Here is a 25,461-nt window from a genome sequence, read left to right as displayed (position 1 = left end):
TTCGTCTCGTTAATGCTAAAGGGTCAAACTCTTCGTAATTATTATCTAAATTTAGAATTTGCTAACATAATTCACGTTATTTAAGTAACATAATACCTTCACCCACTCGAAAATTCTAAACAGAATTTTTCACGGCGCCATTTTTAATGATTTTTACTTTTAAAAAAATGGCATAAAAGTCTATCATAGTGTCGAATTTTTGCATTATTTTCCGTTTATAACAGCGTTAAATCGAGAGAATGTAACTGTATTGAAGTATTCTTAACGTGAGCGGATTTGTATAGGATCGAATGACGGAATGCTCGAGTTTAATTTCTTTTTTTTTAAATATATATTAATAATAAGTTCATTATCTTATGAAAAAATTATTTTAAAGATAAGTAAGAGCCCTTTAATAAAGTTTACGAGCGAAATATCTGATTAGAATATATAAACAACTGGAAAAAACTTAAGTAGAAACGTCGTAAACACCTACACGTTTGTGATTTCGTGAGAGTTGTTCCTATTTCGGGTCGGTCCGTGTGTTTATTTATCGAAGATAACTCTTGAAATGGGTTTAAATAATTAACGAGTGATAAGTGGTTGAAATTTGAACGGGGTAAGGACAGTTTATTACTTATTTTCCACAAAAAAAGTATGAATTAAAAGCTAAGATGTCGTCGTTCACGGAATAAAACTTTAGATTTGTATTAATAAATTAACAGATCAGTTTACACATAAACAAAAGTTTTATCCGGAAATGCATAAAAATGAAGGAAAATAAAATTGGAGACGTTTAACTGGAAAATAGTTAAAGAGTCTACAAATGTAGAGAAACAGGAACATAAACACAAATAAACTCGTAAATAAACACACTTTAAGAAGCAGAAACACGTTGAAAATACATAGAAATAGAAGTATGTTTTAACACAGTGAAATTGAAACAGATCTATAAATACCTTAACATAGAAACATACATAGTAGAATACAGAAACAGAGATGCATTTAAAAACGAAGAGGCATAGAAACATGTTTAGAAGTGTGCCTAAAATCATAGAGATGTAGAAACACAGAAACAGGGAAAAAAATCTGGAAATCCATGTTTTTAGGGAGGTAAACGTGTCCAGAATCATACGAAAATAACCACTGCGAGAAAAATCTACTTATAAACACATAGAAACATAGTTAAAAACAGAGAAATATGGAAACATATCCAATAAAAAGGATAGATTCAGCGAACATACTGGCAGTTTGGTAGCGGGTTCGCGCCTGACCAACGGACTGGCGCGTGGTGTTTCCATGTTTTCTTCACGTGTTTAGCCAGTTTCTTATAGAAACAGGGGTCATTTTCTGATAGAAAGTTCTCCCTTGGCAGATCGCCCATGTGTTGCGCTGCCTTATTCCATCAACCAACTAAAAGCACACAGCACCAGAAGTACACTAGAGTTAGAGAACACACGTAAACACGAAGAAACAAAGCGTTTCTAAAATACAGAAACAGAAACACGTGTAAAACTGCACACACAAAGAAAATTTACAGCGAAACCTCTCTAAAGCGACCATCCCTCGTAAAGACATGTTCGCAAAATGGAGGTTTTAGTATATTTTAATGCGAATTTAACCAGTTTTCCTCCTATAAATTTCTTTTATACATGTTTAAAATTAAAAACAAAAATCAAAATAAACAAACATTTCAAGGAGATTGAGTAACGTTTCTCTTCCACTCATTATTTTTATAATATAAAAAAAAAGCCTTGAAAAGAGAGAGAAATCGCAGGATAATTAGGTGATAGAGAAGGATAATTTGTCCATTGTTTGAATTTTTCTAAATATAGAAGCAAATTCTAATCACGAAACGTGGGACATTGAAATATTCCAAGTGTTAGCAATCTAGAATCCAGTGGCTTTATAGTTCGTGTATTGTGCTTGCCTCTAAAGAATTTAGATGAAGGCGCCATATTGAATTGAAGTGAAAGGAAACTTTAGAAGAAGTGGCTTTAGGAATTCGTGAATTAAGTAACTCGTCTCGGATAAAATGCAAAATTTAATAATGTAGAGGAGAAGCAACGAAATTCTTCAACCTCTTTTCGAATTTGCTCCAAAGATGGCTACTTCGTAATATTTATCATAGATAAATCTTCGATTGTAAAATATCTATGTGACTTTCCTACGTAATAAAAGTTTCACGTGTTAAAATATTCGTATTTTGTACGTTAAATTGATGATTTTTCTACCTTTCTCACATATATATATTGTACGAAGAATGAGGCTCTTTTTAACGCGTAAGATGTGTTAGGATGTAACATTTAATACGGGAAAATGAATAGAAATGAAATGTGTTTGCAGGTTTTGACTTTAAAAATATAATATTTTGCACATTAAATTGATTATTTTGCATTTTTTTTCTGTATTAAACGAAGAATAAGACACTTTTGATGCACTTTTTAACATGTAAGCTGTGTTAGAAAGTAACGTTTCTGGCAGGAAGATAAATCAAAATGACATATTTTGCGCATTAAATTAATAATTTTGCATCTCTCTTCTGTATTATACAACGAATAAGAGGCTTTTTATGCACTTTTGAACGTGTAAGATGCATTAAGATGAAACGTTTCCTACAGAATAATGAATAAAAATGAGATATTTTGCACATCACTGCTTAAAAAAATATAATATTTTGCACGTTAAATTCATAATTTCCATCTTTCTCCTATATTATATTAGATAAAGCTGTTTTAAAATGAATATTTTAACGTTTGAGATGCATGATGTAACTAAAAAATATTTTTTAAAAAAAAAACAGGTTTAATGCGGAAAAAAGAATAAAAATAAAATGTTTTACAAATAATTATTAAGAAATAAAATATTTTGCATATAAAATTGCTGATTAAAAAAAAAACAACAAAGCTCTTTTTATGCACTTGTTAATGCATCGGAATGTAACTAAAAAGTCCGTTTAATAAAAGAAAATAGTTTAAAATAAAATAATTTGAATACAAAATTGAAGATTTTGCATATTTCTTCTTCATTATTTCAAAGATAAAGCACTTTTTATGCACTCGTTAACGTATAACGCGCACCGAGTGGTAACTGAAACCCATCTTTAATCAGTAAGACGAATAATAAAAATAAATAATAATAAAAAAAAAGTTTAGAAAAGGAAATTTCCGCAGATAACATTAAAAAAAATCAATTTTTAATGTGCAAATTAGTCAGGAATTATTCATATATTATTTATTAATATCTTTTTTTTCTTAACTCTTTAGAAATTTAATGTCTGATCAAAAGCAGCAACCTCATTCATTCACAAACCCCCTGAAGGAAGTTGTACAATTTTATTGAACTAACAAATTTTTAGTAGAAGAAATAAAAAATATATATATATATAATATAAAATAAAAAAAATAATATAAACCATCTTCCATTCTTTTCCATTCTGCACGTCATTTGCATAAAAACACGACTTAAATCATACTCCTGCCGCTCCTTTGACTTGTTTATGTGATTCGCATTTCTGCCGAGTGCTTTTATTTTTTTTTTATATTTTTCCCTTCTTCTTTCTCGTGTTTATGTATCTCCATTTGTAATAATGGCAATGCAATAATGTTAAATTATTCCAGTTTCCAAAATAAGCTTCCTTTGTAAAAACCAGTTATAGAAAAGATGAGTTTGTTTGGGTGTTTCTGAGTGGTCCACTAGCGTTTTCCCCCCTCTTTTCTCCTGTTTTTTTCCTTTAAAAAATCCCTCTCTTCTTATCCTTCTACCTATTCCCGATCACATTTTTCATATCTTTAAACCTCTTTTGTACGAGATTCTTTATCAAAATATTTATTTTCTGTCGAGTGCAACTTGTTAAAAACCTCTTGCGGATTTTAATAAATTATTAAAAGGAGGGATGCGAGAAGGGGAGGAAAAAAATGGTTTTTCTTTGTTAGAAAATTCAATATTGAACGGGCTAATGTGTTTTTTATCGAGTGAAATTCTTTGTCATACAAAAAATTTGTGTACCTTTCGTTTCTTCTACTTTACGGTGGAACACTTTCGTGTATCTTTTGTGAGCGTCACGTGACTTCTCGACTAAGTTTATACATAGTTTTTAGTTATATATATTTTTAAAGAATGTTTTAAATAACTTATATCGAGCCGGTATGTTGCTATACTTAGAAAGTCGGGCCGTATCTTCCCCTCTTTGTCTTGTATGGGGGTGGATTTGTATCAGTTGAAGGGAGCCTCCTGTCTTAGAATGTGATGCAGCGGGACTTTATTTAAGTCTGGTTCAGAAAAATCAGATTTTCTAACTCGTACCAACCTCCTACCGAGTGGAAAACGACTAAAAACAGCGCTGTACATAAAAACTGATGGCGTTAATAGTCCCTCTCTTGTTAGAGTAACGTAAAACCAATGGGTGCCATGACGAATGACACAAGCAAGAGATCGCTTCTAGTGAAAATAGCCACGGTTAGGAGGCATTCAAGCAAACATCCTTTTTGGCCTTTCGTTCTCGTTTAAAGCCTTCAATTATATTGCACATCAAAGCCACCGCCTGGCAGCGGTGACAGCCTAGACATCTGTTGGCTAGGGCACACTGGACTTGTTTGCTTACGCAGACAGTTCTAAGCGTGTGATGTATAACCCAGACTCCCTTTTCAGTCTCAATGACTGACAGGAGGTGGGCCACATCCCGCTTCCATCCTCCGTCCTTCTAAAGATGATGATGCTACGCATCGCTACAATTAGCAAACTCTACCCTTTCTACTTTTTTAGAATTTCCATGCGTAGAGAATGAAGAAAGTTGGCCCATCTAACCCGGATTTTATGAGTATTTCTAGACGTTGCCAATAGTTTAAATTACGTGCAAGATAATTAAAGCTTTAGAAAGACATTACTGTTCTTTAATTCGCGAATTTTTGCGCCATTCAACCCTCTTTTCCCTTATAGAAAATGATTTTTTTTTCGAGTAATTTGGCAGGTTGAAGTGGCCAAATTTACTTAATTAATTAAAAAATGTTCGCATCATTCGAATTTGAGTGCAAATTTACAAATATTCTGCTCACGAATTCAATTTGATTTATGTAAATTAATGCAAAGCAAAAATGGGTGGAATATTATAGCAAATCTCTTATCATGTGATAGGCGTGTGAATTATTTAAATGATCTGTTTATACTTTCATTACTTTACCAAAGAAACCACAGAAAAATAGGCCAACCGGTTGTCTACAAGAGGTAATTAATTATTCCATTGATCTTCTATGAATTAGTAACAGTTAGATTGAAGCTTCCTTACTTAAATTTTAAGAGTATATTTATAGTCTCTCAATATATCAAACTGAGCATAAAAGGAGATTATCTGAATCATATCAAGCTTCTTTTAATTGTGTGATTAGTATGGAAACTCTTACAGAATCCCTCTTACGCTAACTTAACTTTGAAGTAGAAGAATAGAACTAGTTAAGGCCCACTAAACATTCAAGTTTATAAACTTCTGAGATGTTTAATGAAGTCACCTTAAGGAATTCCGGGTTTACCTTGTCATTGCTATCTTGGGATGCGGCGGAGCAGTCTCTTTCGGTGAACTGCACCATCTGCCAAGGAGGAAGTATCGATCGGTATAACTGGAATATAGATCAGTGGGCCGAAGAGAAAGGGACGGACGAGAGGAATGACTCCAGGAGGTCGGCAATTTCTCAGCGGGCTTTACCATCTGGTGAGCTCTTCTAGTGATGGATGCTACCTCAGGTGTATTTTCCCTATATCAGTTTAATGAACTTCTATTTATAGCATCCAACGAGTTTCAAATAATAATTTCTAATAGTATTTTTTACTAGAAGGGTCTACCTCCAGAAATTCATACAATATCTTGGCCAATGATGGCAATTTCTTGAAGTTATTTACAAAATTTGATGCTGTATATTCCTCCTCTGTCCTTTCTTTAAGTTGTAATTCTTCTTATGTGGCATTTTTCTTGTAGATTTGTATTTTCCTGCACGTACTTTAGTTTCTTTGCGTTGAGTTATACTTCGAATAAAGAATAGTGTTTTAACATTATCGGGCGATTACGGAAAGGGCATATTAAATCTTTTAAAACATTTTAGTATTCTCGTCTATCCGACACACTAGAAACATATCAAACCGCTCACAGTTTTTTCCTATTTTCCTGTGGGACGTCGAAGATTAAAGTCGAGAGAAAATGGGAGTAATCTATGACGAAGAGTTTTCGCTTAATCAATCGGGTCATTCACGATAAGGGCTTCTAACAATGCTCGAATTGACTTTACTAAACTAGTTCTTTACAGGAAATTTCCAGCCTTTCCCTCGCCCACTTTGACACCTTTCATTGTCCCAGTTCCCATCGAATAGTTTCTGATATCTTAAGTTAGAAGCGGTGCAATCACCCCTAGTTGCATGGTGGGTAGTTGCAGGGTCAGAAGAGTATCGCATGTGTTCAGAAAGTAGGTGGAAAGTCATCACGAAACGAGTCCGAAATCGACTTTAAAATGGATCCCTTCCGTAAAAAATGGTAAATAACTTAACAGCAACGAGATGGAAATCTGTTTAATGGAGTTCTTTTATTATTTTTCCTCTGCCGAAAATTCACCAATTATGGTCAAAATGTCTTTCTGCTCGGTTGCACCTTAACTTGGCAGAGATCCGAAAAAGCGACAGTAAACCAATTAAAGTTCTGATCGACTTCTTCACGGATGTCACTTCAAATTGTTGACTTAATTAACTACGTGAAATTTCCCCGGAGCAAAGCATTTCACCCGTCTATCCTCTAAGACATAAAATGTCCGATAGTCATTTTCTAAGTGCTCTATTGGGTATTTTTGCCCGGGAGCAAAACGTAAAAAAAATAAAAGAAGTAGCCTATATTCCACGTTGCGTGCACGGAAATTCGGAATAAACATTTTAAGTTCCATTAGTAATAGGATCCTATTGTGGATTATTCGTTGCTTTGCAACGTTTATAACAGTCCTTGACAAAATGGATCTTTACGCTATTACTTGTTGTTCAATATGTCTCGAATTTCAAAAAACATTTTAGAATTCTACTGGTGTAGGGAGAACGAATCTCTAGAGGATCACTCCGCGCTCTCCTTCCGATCTCTATGGTCCTGAATATGCTATATTGTGGGAATATGCTGTATAGATAAGGGAAAGTTTTATATAGATATATATATATTAAATATTCCACAGGAAATCCGATTTATATACGAGAATAAGTGAAAATATCCCTTCGTAAATTCACAAGTTTTTTAAGTACTTAATTTCGGTTTCGGTATCTTGTAAGGCGATTTTCTACCTCTTCCTTATCGAAGTTACTAAAATGATTGAACGGTTCTTAAGTTATAAATTGTATTTTCCACATAACAGCGCAGAAAACGGGGCCAACATCTTTACAGATTTTTCCCTAACAGGTCTTATGATTCGACAAATAAATCCCTAGAGAGAAGGAGGGAGAGAGTGAGAAGAAGAAAGAAAAGAAAAGTATCCCTGGGGCTGTGACGTCACAGGACCCGTCTACAATTCGATTAGAACGGAAGAACAGATCGGGAATGCACTTTTCATTTCCCGCTTTTTCGAAAATGTGCTACCCAAAAAGAGAGATCGATAAAGTATTTTGAGGCGTTAGCTCCAGCCAACGACTCGCATCCCCTCATCGATTCGTTCATACCCACTTTTGCTTAAGCATTTGGTCAAAGTTCGCTTATACCGCACAACTTTCCCGACTTTCGAGTAAAAATTTAATTACTCGGCCAACAATACTTGAAGGATACTGAAGCAGAATCAATCGATTAAAATTTATGAGATGCTACAAAATAAAAATAAAAAAGAAAGAAAGATAATACATATAAGTTAAATATATAAGACGTTGTATGAGAGGAGAGATTTTTCTAAAGTTTATTATCAATGAAAGGCTCTACAACAGAAATTATCGATGATGAAAGTAAACGGGGGAATGGTAATAAATGGGCACATCCCTCATAAAAAAGCTCCTTTAAGTTGGTATCCATTCTGGTGAAGGAAATGGTACGATCGATAATCTTTCACATTTTAATCCCACGCTCTTCTATATCCTTATGATGTGTCCTTGAATGACAAACTATCGGGGCATTATGGGATTGGACAATTTTTGTCAAAGATAACGGTACTAGAGGGGTGCACCAATGGAATCATAATCATTAGATGAGTTCCTCTTACCGAAATCACGACTTGTGTGACGTATGCAGTAACAGATACGGAATAAGCTTAGGACCAAGTCGTTAGAAATAGCAGAAAGTTGATTGGATTGCATGACTCAGTCGACTAACTAGATTACCTTCTGTTCTCTATACCCCTTTTAGTTTCTGCCAACCTTTTAACCCCGGAGTATCAAAGGTCATGCAACCACCGCGTGCCACTTTAACTAAATTAATAGAAACTTGCACTCGAAGAAGGAGGGAAATTAAAGTGGAAATTTATGCTTTCCTTACAGAAAAAAAATCTTTGCAAACTCAATTTTAACACCGATTTATTTTTGGCAAATCGTTAAAGTATGAATCCGCGTAAGGATGAAGTCGTAAAAATGAAATTGTAATTAAGTGAATTTACGAAAATTTAATGTTTTTAAAAATTATTTTATTAATAATCATTTATTTTTTTTAAGTTTGGAAGGTTTTTTATTAAAGTTTTAATGAGAGTAAAAATTGAGGATGCTGGAGGAAGCGGGATGCTGATGAGAAGTAAACAGTAAACCCGTCCATTGATTCGTCTTTTCACAATTACTTTTCAGATTATAAATTATAAATTTATAAATATACCTTAAAGAATAAATTGGAGATTAATAAAGAGTTTCTACGAGAAATCTGCGTTATTTATCTCAGATTTTAACAAAAAAAAAAAAAAAAAAAAAAAAAATGAGTAAAAGTCTTGTTCAGTTGCTATTTCACTCCCTGTTTTCCCTACTAAATTCAAATCAACCTTAGTTTAAATTAAAATATTTTAATCTCAATTAACAACATGAAATTTTATACGTAAAATTCTGTCTATTTATCATAAATTTTAATGCAAAAATCAAGAGATAAATCCTCTTTAATCATCCCAAATAAAAGCCCTCTCTCTCTCTCCACGACGGTGGAGAAAGGAGGCTTTTATTTGGGATTTTAATATTAAATTAATCTAAATAAACACTCAATACCGATTAATAACTCAAATTTTGTATATAAACTTTAAATTTTAACGCAAAAAAAACATGCAAAATAATTGAAGAAATTGCACTTTTTATTGTTTCTCTCTACAATTACATTAACTCAATACTGTTTAATTTTGGAGTTAATCGTGATTAGAATTTAGCAGATTTCGCTTACCCATCTTAGATTTTAACGGAAAATAAAAGAAAATATAAAAAAAAGTTTTCTTTAGTTAGCGGAAATGACGTATATAGTTGCAAGTAGATCATATAAGAAAATGGAAAAGAGAATGATGTGGGTATTGTTCCTTTCTATGAGCCTTTTCTATAATCACATCTAGAAATCGAGAACATCCCCCGTAGGTAATCGAGGACCCAGAGAAAGAAATCCGTCCAATCTGTGACAATTTTATGACATGATGTGGGCTGCTTTCGATATGACTCTGCAACAATCAAAGAATCTACAGAATTTAACTGTAAATCCCATTCTTCTCCTCCTCATCATTATTATTATTCTTCTTCTCTACATTTCTCCAGATAATTTCTACTTCCTTTAAAATTGCACAAAATTTCAATTTAAATATTCTGATTGAAGCGTAAAATCTTTATATATTTTAAGTAAATAAAAATGTATTTTTTATATAAAATTAATTTAATAAGAATTCGTAAAAGTTTTACTAGTAGATTTAATGCAGCATCACTTTAAAAATGATGCTGCAGAGATGAGTCGAGATTCTCATCCTCGATAAAACGAGGAAATTACCGAAATTTTATAAAAATTTAAATTTAAAATTTTCTTATTATCCTAGAAATGCTTTTTTAAATATTTAAATTCTACAAAAAAATAATAATAATAAAAAAGAAATTTAATTTTACCATCGAATTTTAGCGATTAAAGATGCTACTTAACGCTTGAGTATCACCTTTCGAACGAGGGAAATCGTTAGTTAAATGCGCTTAATTAATTAATAAATGTTCGCAAATGTTATTTAATTAACAAAAGAAATTAATTTTGAGTATGAATTTCTAGAAAAATACAATATTTTTATGAAAAAATATCATTTTCTTAGCGGTTTAAATTGATTTTTTTATGATACGAATCGATGGTGGAGTAAAGAAAAACTTAAACAATGCATCTATAAATATTTCATTTAGTCGAAAGTGTTATGGATATTCTGTACTTAGATATGTATATCCGATATTGTATAAGTACCTTCGATTCACAAACAAAACTTAATGCTAGATACTTTGCGTGTTGCGTGAAAATGCACGCAAGAAAGAAGCTTATTTTTTGAAAAATAAAATAGACGAATAATGATAATTTAATATAATAAATGGAAAATTTATTTATTTTACTCGAAAATGTGAGGATAAAAATAAAAATAAATCAATTTTAAATCCGGAATTTGCTTATCGGATCGATAATTTAAATTAATTTCCCCCAATACAGCTAAGAATTAAAGCAACACCCCCATAGTTGTCGACGTTGTAACGCCAATAAAGGCAGTAAAAATGGCTAAAAATGTATTAAAAAAATCAATAAAATACCTTAAAAATGTATAAAAAATACTTTAAATTATATTAATATGCGATAATTTTTATGTATGAAGCTTATTCTTCAGGCTTCTCAGACTAGGAAACGTGTTCTGGATAAACCATTTTGTTTAAATTATGACGACTTTTAGGCTAAAAATCTTGGTTTAAATCAACTTAGATGTTGATCTGAACTGTGATTTACAGCTTTAAAGCCAAGGCTTAAAGGTACAAGCTGTAAACCAGTAGCAAATCTCGACTATAAATTACGGTTCGGTAGTATATAGATTTCATTTGAGTAATCGCTCCTACGCTCTTCATCATTTTTTATAAAATTCTGATTAATTTTAGTAGAATTTATGAGGTTTGATATAAATATAGAAGTTTTTGAAGTTAGAATAAGTTTATTTTCTATTTTTCTCTTATTTTTTTTATTTATTTTTTAACAATTTTTAACTAAATATAATGCAGTCTAAATCTTCAGTTCTCAACCAGTGGTACGCGTATCCGTAGTGATGCTCGAGCACACCAATTAAAATACAATTTATTGCAATATATAAGACTCAATAAAATGATGTTTTTAATAAAAATATAACTCAAAATTAAATTATATTTAGCTTATATAAGTATTTGATAAATCTATATTGGAAAATAAAATTATATAATAATTAGCAATAAAACTGAAATGAGCTATTGTGTTTGATTTTTCCATTCATCTGTATATAGAAACATCAATATAATTATACATAAAAGTAATTAATATACAATTATTGAGCTGCAATTTGAAAAATTGTAGACATAGCCTATATATTCCCACTGTCGTCCGTCCGTTCGGCTGTCTGTCTTCCCTTAATCTCAAGAATAAAATTCAAGACCAGATACGGAAATCTTAGGAGCAGGAGGCCCGATTAACTATGTAAAAACTTCCGGTTTACACTGGAAGACACGTTATTTCAATTCAAAAATGTTTCTTCGAAAGTTGTTAGATATATGACCGGCACGACTCTATTATTAAAGGAAAAGTATGACGTACAGGGGCAAGCCACTACTAATTTGAGGTGGAGAGCATATATTTTAAATTAAATAAATTTAAAATATGATTAAAAATTGCAGCATATGACGTTGTCACAATACATAATTGTTCGTATATGAGTGTTGAATGAAGTGTTATTAATGCTAATAGTGAGACATACATTTGAAATAATTCAAATATCCGTCTCACCATTAGCATTCTCCATTTCTAAACACCCTCTTAACATGATTATAAAATAAAAATTTACATTTATGTTCTAATCTTTTACATTCTTACACGTAGCAGACTCAAAAAATATTATATACGTCTACATTAAACCCTATATACAATATATTTTAATTCAGTTTTAATGATTATTTTGTTTATTATACAATAAGCACACCTCTATTGTATCTTATTTATAGTTTATTGGGCAGTAATATTAATTGAAGTACGTATTTTCTTGAATTAAATCATTATTATACAATATAAACTCTATGAAGAATGATAATAACCTTATATATTCACTTTATATATTAATTTTCACAGAGATAAAATAAAACTTTAATTTACTCTCGTTTGGAAAGTGTTAGAACTCATCCTTCTACGTCACAAGACCCGTTTTGACGTCATATTCTGGTCTAGTAGGTATCAAGATGGCTACGGGTCAAGTCTATACATAAAAACCTCAGGTGATACGGGAGTTTAAAAGGTTGAAATTCTCAACCTTTTAAACTCTCAAAAGGTTACAAATTATTTGTAAATTTAAATAAAACTTTGATATTTTTTAATGTATAGAATATAGTTAAACCTGTCTAAAACGGAACCTGAATAAAACGGAAACCTTTCGAAACGAAAAAAATTCGGTAGCGGTTTACGCAGGTTTTACTGTATTTTAAGTGTTTATAAATTAATTTTCTTTTAAAATTCTCGAAAAATTAATTAAAATAAATAAAAATTCAACAAATTAGATTTTAAGTTTAATTAAATTTTAATTTTTTTTAGTTTGTTTTTTTTTCTCTGCTTAAAATCATTGGACAGGTAAACTTTTAAGCTGAAAACAACATGTTCGTAAGCAATTTATAACGTTTAATTACTAAAAAGTCGATCATTTTTTAATGAAAATGAACACTTCAGTATTATTTAATACTCAATAGTTATTTAAATACCTCGATATAGCGCTACCGACCGACTCACGTGACTTTCAAACTGGCACTCGAACTTGTGTGTAGACAGGCCTCTTTATCCCATAAGATCCTTCTAAACTGAGGAGCGCTTTGCTCGTTATTTAAATACCTCGATATAGCGCCAAATCACTCGAATATCAGAGCGCTAAATCGTGTTTTGAACTAGATCTAAACTGTTGAAGTTGAAGTGAAGATTTGTAAATCTTTGCAGAAGACGAAGACTAAAGGGAATAGATTGTTGATATAGCGATTATCCGATATAGTGAACAATGTATTTAGTCTTGGCTATTCTATACTATGTAATGATCACCCGATACAGCGAACAAATTTGTTAGATTTTTTTGCTATTCTTTGTGTATGTAATGAACCCGTGATGTAAGGAATGATTTACGCAGTCCACGAGACTTCACTACATCGAGGGTGTATTATATAACGGTCATTCCCAATAAATTTCCGAAAATCTTTTACAAAAATACATTTAATTAATTCAAAATAGCTCAAAGCTATTAAGACGTACTGTACAGTACAGCAATTAACACAGAATCATTAAGGATAATTTTTTTCCAGTAAGGATGAGTCGATGACAATTTTTGCACAAGGAACCACGTAATACGAGTCTATTATTACTAGTGATAAGCCTTTTGTTTCATCTTGTTTTCGATGAATCAATATTCAAATAACATGGACATGTATTGGAAATTTGCCAGGTGCTATTGTAACAATGTGAGAATTACTGTTCAGATAAAATCGACTCGACCAGTCGAGTTCACGCTAAATTTGGCTCACTAGGTGCAATTTATTGAAAGGAAAAGGGATTTTAAAATCTAGATAGATATCCAAATGCAGTCGCTCATTTAGATAAAGTTTTATAATGGTCTTAGAACTTGTCTACAAGACGACACTCTCTCCCTCTTTCTCACTCGCTCTACTATTATTATTCCTTTAGTTTATCGCTTGATTTCATTCTCTTTACTTACAATTAAGCATTGTCTCTTTTGTAATTGCCTAATGGACACTATGAACGGCCATTTTTGAACGGTTATTATTGTGGAGGAATTTTTTGTTTTTTTGTTTTGAAGCATTTTCTATGGGATCTTACAGAAGGATTCTTAATGGCTCTTCTTCTAGATGGAGTTTCTGATGATATAATTGCGAATACAACTTTCCCATTTCGTTTTTTGATTAGTTTTGGGATATTATTAAACAATTTTGGTTAACTCTATACTAGTTTGTTTGGAGGATACGGTAAGCGCGATGCGTCGCCGCGTGTCGCGTCGCTTCGAACTCACACACTAAATCTTTCATAAAGTGACAAGATAAAGGAAAATTTTTGCTTTGTGAAGCAAACAGAATTTTTAAATATAACGCAATTCGATATATATTAAAATACAATGCAATAAATTATTTAACTTATATATATATATAATGTATTTTTTTTGCGTGTGATCCATGATCCATCCTGTGAATAGTTTCGTGCATACAATAGAAGTTAATAATCTATAAATTTCGTTTTTTCGTTTATTAAAAATTCATGCGAGAGTTTCAAAATATAGAAAAGAATTTTTATCACAGTGCAAAAACAGAATATTAATACTGTATTACAAGTACAGTATATAAGCTATATTCAGCGCGCTAGGCGGCGTGACGCGTACTGTCGCGTCAGGCACGACACGTACTGAACCATTAGATAATAGCAATTGTTTTTATCTATTTAAATAAACAACAATTTAATCATATATATAGCTTAAATTCTAATAAAAAATATTAAACTATTAATATTTTATTTTAGAAAATTGTTTACCAACTCCTGTATTTGATCCGTAGTCTTCGTGACAACTCCACACACAAATCTTTCAAATACAATATATTTTTTTCTTTTTTGTTTTATAAGTTGAATTTTCCTATTTGTCAATATTTTATATTCCAAAAATAAAGTCCAATACTTTTTGTTTCTGCATTAAGCAATTTTACTTTAAGAGAAAGAAAAGAAGCCCATAGTTTTAAGTGGTTTGGAACGAGGCCATATATATATATACAGTTTGTTTGCAACGTTTGCTAACGATTGGGGAGAATACAATCGATTTAGGAAAGTAATTAACCCTTCTCCAAAATCTTCTCCAAGATTATCTTCCAACAATATGCTTTTCTTGACCGTCCTCTGTCTCTAAACATCATTTTCCAGCATCATCTCTGGCGTATTCGAATTCTTAAGATTGTTTAAAAATGTCAAAAAAAACCTTTCAAAATTTAATTAATGCATTTTAAATGGAAAGAAAAAATAAAGTACTAGTTAAATATTAAAAATTTCACTTGATAAAATTAAATATTTTTTTAAAAAATTCACGAAATCGAAGTAAATTGTAGCTATGTATATCATAGAAGATATAGATTAGAACAGACGTTTTTTTTTTGCGTGTAAGAAGTGGAGTTTAAGAAACTTTACTTTAAGAACTTCTAAATATCTTCTCGATCTCAAATAATTGCTTTAGAAGAACGTAAAATTCTGCGATGTAAATATTTCACAATGATTAAACATGAGTTTGCCGCATCCAACCGATACTAATTACACTTTTTAACCAATCGATGTGTGACGTCAGAGGAAACTACCCCTCTCCGAGAGAGAGATTACTGGCAATCTCTTTCCACTCTGGGCGGCAAATCTCTGTGGTAAAAATCCTACCCGGGGTTTCTTTTTTTTATTTTTTTATTTATTTCGCTAAGGCTCACTTATTGTACAGTATATCCCCAGGCTACATATTGCGGAGAGAGAGAGGATTTGTACTGACAGATTATTCTCTTTTTTTTTTCGGTCCGAAGTAATATTTGTTTAAAGTATCTTACACTTCTCACCCGATTTCTGCATAGAAACGTGGCGTACAAATTACTCGTTGCGATTATTTTCAGTAGCCAAGATGGATTTTTAATAGCATTGTTTCGTTCTTGATGCAGAGTTAATATTTAAAATTTGTACAAAATTCTCACGACTGATAGATGCGTGAGTCATAGAAAGCCATAGATGATAACCAGGAGCAAAAAAAAAAAAAAAAAAAAAAAGACTACATTAAACACCGCAACTTCTGAACGCTTCAATGGAGTGTAGCAGCGTAAGATGTTACCAATCTAGAACCATCCTTTCACTATTATTGCTTTGGGATTTAGTTGTAGTTCATTCCTCGGATCTCTCTTTTTTTTTCTGGATAGAAACGAAGCTAAATTGTCACTAGAAGATCCAGAAAAAGCAAAAAGAGGGGGGAGGAACTGTCCTAGTTCATCGTATATCGCTTAAGTTATCCGCATTGATTTAGTCAACTCGTGTTTAAAATAAATCCTTTTTGACACGTATGACTCAATTAAGGATAATGACTAAACAGGATTTATTTTAAGACCCACGCAAACATTCTAAAAATGTAAACGTGGTCCTGTAATTTGTCTTCATTTGATACGGATCGCTTTATATATTATAAATAATCCTGAATCACTTAAAAGAGATGATAGGGATGATAATTTGCGTTGATATTTTATCTCCCACTCCAAAAAAATATATATTAATGAATAAACAACATCCGAAATTGGCCGTATTTATATTTTATCTTACGATAATAAACGTAATTAACTTGTCCATCTTCGAAATTATTCAAATTCCTGATTTATGTTATCGATTCTGCCAATCATATATCGTTAATTAACTATGAATAATTCGATTTAAATGTTAATTATTATAATTTTATTGTGATTTTTAGAACTTTAAATGATATAACAAAGCTGGAATTATCACTTGAGACTTTTCTGTATGGGTGAAAAATAAAGCATTAATTAATACCATTTATCAACGTAGATGGTAAACTATTTTCAGCATTACATTAAATATCATCAGAAGGCTAATTACCTTTATAAATGTAATTATAAATGCATTTTAACTCCTTAAAAATGCATTAAAGTAGCCGATGAAGATCATCGTGTGTGCAAAATCGAAAAATCAATTAATATGTTAAATATAATCCTTTATCATTTTATGGATAATTATATTTAAGGTGGTAATTAAGTAAAATAAAATATAAATAAATTAATTATGAATATTTGACTAGACTAGATTTTGATTCATAACGTATAAGAGGCTCTTCTCCACTTTCTATGTACTGTATTTCATTTGTTGAAAAAAATGGCGAAAGGGGCCCGGGCCCCAGGCCCCATACAAACTCTCTATGACCCTGCCTAAGCCACAGTCTCTTAGCTTGAGCCCTTAAGCAGAAACTTATGTTAGCTTATGTGTAATTAGACGTGAAGATCATAATTATAAAATATTATGATATAATTAATTTTCGAATATAGCTTTTGCTTAATCCGAAAAGCATATTATTGCACTTAAAGATTAACGAATTTAAAAGATTAAATACAAAATTAAAATATTAAGTAATTAATTGCATAAAGTAAATCGAAAATTAATTTTAATTAAGCAAATTTTAAATATAATAGGAACTGAAATTATTTATTTCGAAATCAAAACTTTTAATAAATTACATTTTATTTAATAGTAAATTAATTTAAAACTTATTCCGTACGATAATTGCATTTCTAAATATAATTGAAAATCTATTTTAACTCTTAAGAATTGTAAATTGAAGCTAATGAAATTGATACATGCGAAATCGAAAACTCAATTAGCGAGCTTAAATGAAATCAACGGTGAAATAAAATATTATTAACTTAATTTAATCATAATCAGCTATGTAACCGATACAAATTTTAATTGCAATTAACAGTTAAACGTAATTAACACCGAAATCGGTGTATTAGAATAGTGAAATCGCGATTTCTTGTAATACCTGAAATGAAATATTAATCGATTTAATCATAATCAAATGTATAAATGATGTAAATTTTAATTATAATTAATATTCGAACCTAATTAATGCTCAAATCTATGGATTTTAGTAAATAAAAGTAAAGATGTATTACAATAAATAAAATTAAACTACATTAACTAATTTAATTACAATTAATTATGAAATTGACACAAATTTTAATTGTAATTAGCAGTTAAACATAATTAATACTGAAATTGACGTGTTACAGTAATGAAACCGAGATTTATTGCAATAAATGAAATAGAACAATATTAATCCATTTAATTACAATCCTTTGTAATTGAGGAAATTCTTAATTTTAATTAAGAGTTAAATAATAAAATCCGAAATCGACACATTACAGCGAGTGAAAGAGACACATAAAAAGAAAATAATAATAATAATTACCATTAAGAACCGGCGGTAGTGAAAGATTTCTTTCAATTGAAAAATAAAATAAAAATAAGAATAAAAAATTACGGTAATAACTTTGACATTATGAAGACTTAGATCCACAACGTTCCTTTTATTAACGTGTGACGGAGATAATAGTGTAAGGATCATTTGTAGACGTATTTGGGTCAAAAGCATTGTACCCTAAGTGTCGATCTTTTGTCATTTCTCAACAAGAACGACGCAGATTTGGATTTTTAAGAGTTTTCCAACCCTTACATATCGACTGACTAGCATTTTTTTTTTCTATTTTTTTATTTTTTATTCTTTCATGGAAAGGTCTCGCAAGTTGTGACAAATTGTCATTTCTTTTATTCAATAATACTTTAATACCTCCGGCAGCGGCAATAAAAAAATGGAAGTGAAAAATTTTCCAAGATTTTAGGAATGTCGTCAATCAAAATGTCTAATAAAACTTATTTTTTTTTAATTTTGTATTTTAAAATTTTGTTATGGACGATATCTTTAAGATAACGACGACGTGTTAATATTTAAAATCTCTGTTGTCGCTTTTTGGTATGCTGGTAGAATTCTTAATAGAAGTCCGACTTTCTTCGATTTCTAGTGGTATATCAGATCATAATTGTGAAGTCCACTCAGAGTGCAACCATTACGATACTTATGTCCTTTTTTTTTCTTTTTTGGGGGGTAGAAAGTGGAGGGCACTTTCCTTTTCAGACGGTGCCAAGGATACCAAGACGTGGGGAGAGATCAGTGAGAAATGACCCTGGGTTCTTTCATGGGTGATTGATCGGGTAGTTAGGCTTGGTCTGTGGGCTGTAGAGGCGTTGGAGACAGAGCGGTTCTACACACTTGGAATTTTGTTCTAACAATGGTTTCGTCCCGAAAATACTCTGTCAGTTGGGCAAGTGTCCAAACCCCTTCGCATTACTGAATAGAAAAGTCGACAATATCGGGAAAAATGTGATTCGAAGACTAATTGAAGTTGGGAGAATTTATGAAGAATAAATAAATAAATTTTCCCAAAGGCCGACTTATAAATTAACCTCGATATATCAGCTAACGTTAAAGGGAGGAAATTAATGTTCATATCAAAATTTGGCTGAATAGAAGAACCACAATACTGAAATGGGTATATTTATAAGCACTTGTTCTCTTTATTACAACAATAGTAAATTGCAAATTGCGCGTTATATAAAACTTGGGTGTGACTATTCACGTTAGAAAAGGGTGTCAGAAGAATAATTTTGAACGTGTTTCAGGATTGAGTCGATCCAACTTAAACTAAATATTTGTTAAAATTCGTAAATTACGTTTAAAGAAAGACAAATAAATCATGTAAAATGAGGTTATTCAAGCTATAAATAAGAATAAAATAAAATTTATGGTTGTTTATTTGTATTGTTTTCAATGAGAACGTGCTCACATTTTTCATCTACATACATCGAATACTGGTTTAATTAATAAACTACAAGATTTTAACATATTTATGTAACTAGTGCGTATGTAATTATAAGTTTGCATGTTATATTTGCATGTTATATTCCGATATGTGTGTGAAAGTGTATCTAAAAGTCCTCTCATCGCTGAAAACTACCTAAAAAAACTGCATCAAATTTTAGGATGTCATTCATCATGACTTTAGACAGGTCTTAGGCATATGAAATCGGACCCCGTTACAGTGAAACCCGACGTTCATAAAAACTTTTAATCGGGATTGACGTTAAACTTCTCTCGCTTCGAACATTAAACTGCTCAATCTTCGAGTCTCGAAAAGTTCGTATGAATTTTTAATTACATATTTTCCATCTTTATTAGCTTAATGTGACATTGATTCTCGTCAAATTATGAATTTTTTCCCTTTTACAGCACGTGTATATTGTTCTTTATCAACAAATTTTCAGTTATTGAGTAGACATCTTATATCAGAACTTGTCTCAAATTTTGCTCAAAAATAGACTAAATTGAAAAATTTAAGCTCAAAAACGGATTTAATTAATCAATTTATGCTCACTCAGAAATATGCCAAAATCTATCAGTATGTGTTCAGAAGTAAGCCAAATAATCAATTTATGCTTAGAAATAAGCCAAAATGAATCAATTTACATATTGATCACACGTTCATTGCTGAACTTAGGTGTGTAACAAGTAAAAAAAAAACATTTAAAAAATGCATAAAAAACACTTCCAAAATTTCAAATTTAATCCACAAAACTCGGAACTCTTCAATTTGAATTTCTTAATTAAAATCAATAACATAACTCGAATTTGTCAACAGTAATTCAAATTTATTTCGTGGAGTAAGAGAAGCTAACAGAGAGAGAGAGAAAGAGAGAGAGACCAAAAACTATTTTACATTGCGATAGACGATATGAGTTTTCCATAAATAAATAAAACAAAGCTGACAAAAGAAATAACTTTTGTTTCCAATACATTATGAGTTCTGCGGATGGTAATCGAACTCGACGTCAACGTTGCAGTGATGGAAAGCACAACTACATTTACCTATTCTATAAATATTTATACAAGGTGATATGTGAGAAGATATAAGGAGAAAGCTTCAATATTTATAAAGCTTTTCAATTGCCAGTAAAGAAACAAGAAGAAGAAAAGCCTTCATACGAAAACAAACTATTTTCATTTTACTGTAACAATAACAAATTTTACGATTGTATTGGATAAAATAAGTAAGATACTCACTTTAGTAAGGTGCTAAAATATATTTAGGAGACTCTAAGATTGTCTTTTCTACTATAAATCACTAAAAAATCATCCTTTATACATATGTAGATGATAGGAAAGCCGGAAGACAGGCGCGCTCATGGAGAAAACTGTCAATACTAATATACTGTACAGTAACAGTAATATACGTATTCCTGGTTTTACGAATATTTTAAATGTTTTTGGATTCTAAAACACATCTGGAGCACCAAAATAGAACATTTTTGTTAATGCTCTTTATTGGTATTCCAAACATGTTCGTAGAATCCAGACATTTTGAGGAAACATCTCTATCATTTTTATTCTTAGGATGAAGTAGCCTGTACATATCTATGTTAAAAATTACAAAAACGCTTACTTTAATTACTATAAAAATAGAAATTAAGCTTTAATATAGAATGTTAAACCATTCCAGTTCATACTTTAACATAAAATCCTTACTGAATTTCTTAATTTAATCTATTTTTATAGGAAGGTATTCTAAATATATCTATATTCAGGAATCCTACCCTTAAAATATTTTTTAATTTTAATCCTAATATAGAATTTTAAATTTTTAATTGAAATTCACAAAAATATGTTCTCGAACTTCTAGTTTTGGCTCCTAATTTTCTGTAGAAATATATTCATATTGCCTGGAAATTTAGATCTTGTCTTCTCCTAAGTTCTGTCTTACAATCACGAAAATTTAATTAATAAGTAAAAATCATTAAGATGGAAATGGCTAATGAACAAGAAAACGACTTTAATCTTTTAAACAAAGTTACAATTCTTGTAAGGAAATAGCATCGAATTTATACCAAAAATTGGATTCTAACGAAACAGTAGAAACCCGACACTTGTCTACATTTTGGTGACATTTCAGACAGTTCCTGTGAAGATCAGATTTCTAACCGGAACATTCGGTTATCCTCTTTCTCTTCATTTTCTGCATCCATCTTCGTCTCGGAATTTAAAATAATTATTTAAATAATTTTAATATATTTTAAAATATTTAAAAATACATAATAAACGCTTGGACTTGTCACGTTTTTTCGAGATTGATGTAAAAGATGGGGGTGGCTCCACCCCATCGTATACATCACTACAGTGTATTCATATGCATGGGTGATTAAATTCTACATTTGGTTACGTTTATCGGGCCCATCATCCTCCCACCCCTAAAACACCATTAAAATGAACTATCATTGGACTTAGGTAGGACCTCAAAGTTTCAGACTTATTAGAAGTGGATGAGATTTTGAGTTGATAGATAGGAAACCAATTAAAAAATCCAGCAACTAGTTGCTTAACTTTCCGGGCAACGTTTAAAACTGCCCATATGGTGCCATCTGTTATAATATTTTATTTAAAAGCTTTTTTATATTTTTTAATTATTATAAAACAGCAAAAAGCTTAATGTTGGGGTAGGGATGCTTTTATAAAAAAATTGTAAATGTTAATGAGTAAAATCGTCATTAAGTCCTGCCCTACTCGAGATATGACATACGATCTTCTCTATCTCGCCATCCCCTCGACCTTTAACCGCCAAAATTTAATAGCATCAATCCCCCTAATAAACAAACCTCCCTGCAAAATTTCAGAAATTTTCAACAAAATGCACCGAAGTAAGTAAGCTTTAAAGAGAGTGAACAAAATCGTATCCTCCTCACGCACACACTGACATCCATACATACAGAAAAAAAAACCCGATTTTTTTTTTTGCATTTCTCGACGTTTCAAGGTCTCCTGAGTCCAAAAATGTAAAAATCTTGGGGGTCATCAGTGATGCATTATCCTATGGGCGAAAAAGAGCAATCGCCTGGGGCCCCAAACAAATCTTTTATAACAAAATATTTCCCAAAAAATTCCTCCGAAAAAAAATGTCTGAAGTTAACACCGTACATGGGGCCATCTAATTGAAATTTGTGTGGGTCCCACGAAGCTATAACGCACCATTGAGAGTCATTTTTTGAACGATCGGCTTACTTTCCCTCTGTTATATACAGAGGGAAAGTAATAGCCTAAATTAAATCGAATTTATACTTTTAAATTCGAACTTAATTACAAAAAGAAGAAATAAAGACGTTGAGTAGCATCACTCCTTCGAAGTTTCCTTTAAAATTTATCGCTTTTTATTCCAAGTTAAAGCAATTTTAGCCAGGGTAGTAGAGTGTATTATATCCATCCCAATCAATTCCACCCCAAGTGGAAATGAATGGGCTATTCTTCCAGCATTTTCAAGTTCACACATCAGACAACCAGTCTGTCGAAGTTTCTCTGACTGTATTGTGGTAATCGAAGACGAGGAGCGATTGCTGAAGCCAGGTGGCCTAGGGACAAGTGAGCCGTGACTTCGACTCCTTTTAAAATTGAAGTCATCCATCTTGGACACCCTACCTGTTATGTGCAGGGACAGTGATTTTGTCTGTGTTGAGCTTAGATATCAGTGAACCACTCTGTCTGCTTCCTATATACGGTGGTCGTTTCTGACTTGGATTGTCACATCGTGTAACTCGGTCGTTCGCTTCTTGCACACTCGATATTATATAAAGTACAAGATGTAGTATGGGCTACACGCGCCCAAATTTCCAGAAAGATAAAAAGAATAACCAATGAATAATGCGCTACTTTCCCTCTGCATATTTTTCATTCGGTTATCGTTTGAATATTCGAATAAAGAGTCGAGAAAATAAGAAAATAAATTATGTATTATCTTCTCTTTTTTTATTTTTTTTCCTTTCTTTCTCTCGTCGTTTCTTATTTATTCGTTAAACCGGTTCAAATTATGTAAGCGCACGACGCGTCGCGTCGCGTCGCGTCGCGCGCGAGCCGCATGTAAATTTGCTTTATTTTCTTTAAAAATTTATAAGGATTTTATTAAGTAAAAATTCGCTATTTAAATGGCAAGGAAATTTAAATCTACGTTTTTATTTAATAAAATTTTTATGCATTTATATTTAATTTGTAAAAGCATCCACGCGTTAATTTAAGAGATTCATTCTAATTTTGTTTAATAATTTAACTGTTTTTAGATATTAAAACAATTAGAAGCGCTTTATTTTTTTAAATAAATTAATATTCAACACAATATGACTTGTAATTATTAAAACAATCACCATCTTGAAACAAAATGGCGGATACGAGTAAAACTAGTTTTTTTACAAAGGGCCTTCTCGTAAAAAAGGACATAATTTTTGAATATTTAAAAATATAGAACTTAATACAGCACTTGTAGATGTGTAATTTTGATCAAATTTCCTTGCAGAACTTCCTCGCTACAGGACAGCGTATGCCTGCGAAGGAAGCCAACTTCGAATATCATGCGAAGAAGGTTATTTAATTCGCTTAGTACGTGCAAATTACGGTCGTTTCAGCATCAGTATCTGCAACGAACATGGAAATTTAGATTGGAGCGTTGACTGCACGTCACACAGATCATTTTACGTCATACACGAAAGGTAAGTTTTTGAAACCTTTGCAAATTTAAGTATATGTAAATATAATCCACTCTCATTCAAAATCTAACTATAATTAACTTAAAATAACCCACCTGGCACATTGTATTTCACGCGCCGCTTACCTTTTATTAATTTTGAGATAATTATTTAACATAGACTCGGCTATACGACCAACTTAATTGTCAAAATTCATATAAAAATTTAGCAAACTACGCATTCATCTAGTCTACTCGTAATTCAATTATATTCTGTTGATTCTCTCTACGATGTGTCTGGAATTCGTCGTCAACTTAAAACCTAATTTATCACCGTTTTGTTTACAAATAAAATATTCCAAACGAAATTTTATTGTTAAATAAATAAAATTTTCATCAAAGAAGGAAAAAAAGGGATGCAATTTCCATTTTACTTTTTCTTATTTTATAAACGAGAAATCGCATTAGTTGATGCTTAATTATTGAAAATTTTGAAGCTCCTCCAATGGCTTTAGATGAAGATCAGTGTAAATGTAAAAGAGGAAAATCATTGGTATATAAATCAATATGAAAGGCTGTAGGTTGACAGACATTTGGCACTTCTTACAAATAAAGCACAGGTCGATCAAAAGGTATCGAGGTGTAAGATCCCCGGAAGCTGGACGCAAGAGATACCACGGATTTATTGTGCTGGTTGCCAGTTCCCCTTTTCCCGTTTCACTTGCAGTTATATTGTGAAATATCTCCAACTCCACAGGGTATCTTTTGCAGGAATTGAAGCAAAAAAGGGGAATATTACAAAAGCAAAATGCATTATTTTCCAAATAGTTCACAACATCTAACGGAAGATTAAAGTGAAATATGATCTCTTTATGTTTCTTCACCACTAAAATTTTCTCTTGGAAATCTTAAAAACTTTCCTTCTTATGATGGCATTTTAATAACAGAATTTTTCTATTCACCCCTCTCTCTATATAATATATATATATATATATATATATATATATATACAGAGAGACAGAGATAGGCTTATATTTTGCTTCATTTAGTTAATCACAAAGTCTTTCTGTTGTATAGCAGAAAAACCGACTTTTTCCTTTAGAAAAACATGATTTATGTCGGGGTAACACTCGTAAAAAATATTTTGTGGTCTCTTAAAAAATGGATTTTTCGAAACTCGAATCCTCGTCT

General features: G+C 31.3%; 1 protein-coding gene across 1 annotated transcript in view; it reads left to right on the top strand.

Moving 5' to 3' along the window:
• The window catches only part of LOC136973889 (latrophilin Cirl-like), a 66,312-nt gene that overhangs the window by 26,663 nt on the left and 14,188 nt on the right, over window positions 1–25,461 (top strand). Inside the window, exon 3 of the mRNA XM_067268666.1 lies at window positions 24,103–24,295. Coding sequence (XP_067124767.1) covers window positions 24,103–24,295 — 193 coding nt within the window. The remainder of the gene's footprint in view (window positions 1–24,102; window positions 24,296–25,461) is intronic.

Source organism: Centruroides vittatus, unplaced genomic scaffold (assembly GCF_030686945.1).
Source record: "Centruroides vittatus isolate TY-2023 unplaced genomic scaffold, ASM3068694v2 contig_329, whole genome shotgun sequence".
Taxonomy (NCBI): Eukaryota; Metazoa; Arthropoda; class Arachnida; order Scorpiones; family Buthidae; genus Centruroides; species Centruroides vittatus.
This window is presented reverse-complemented; position numbering and strand designations above follow the sequence as displayed.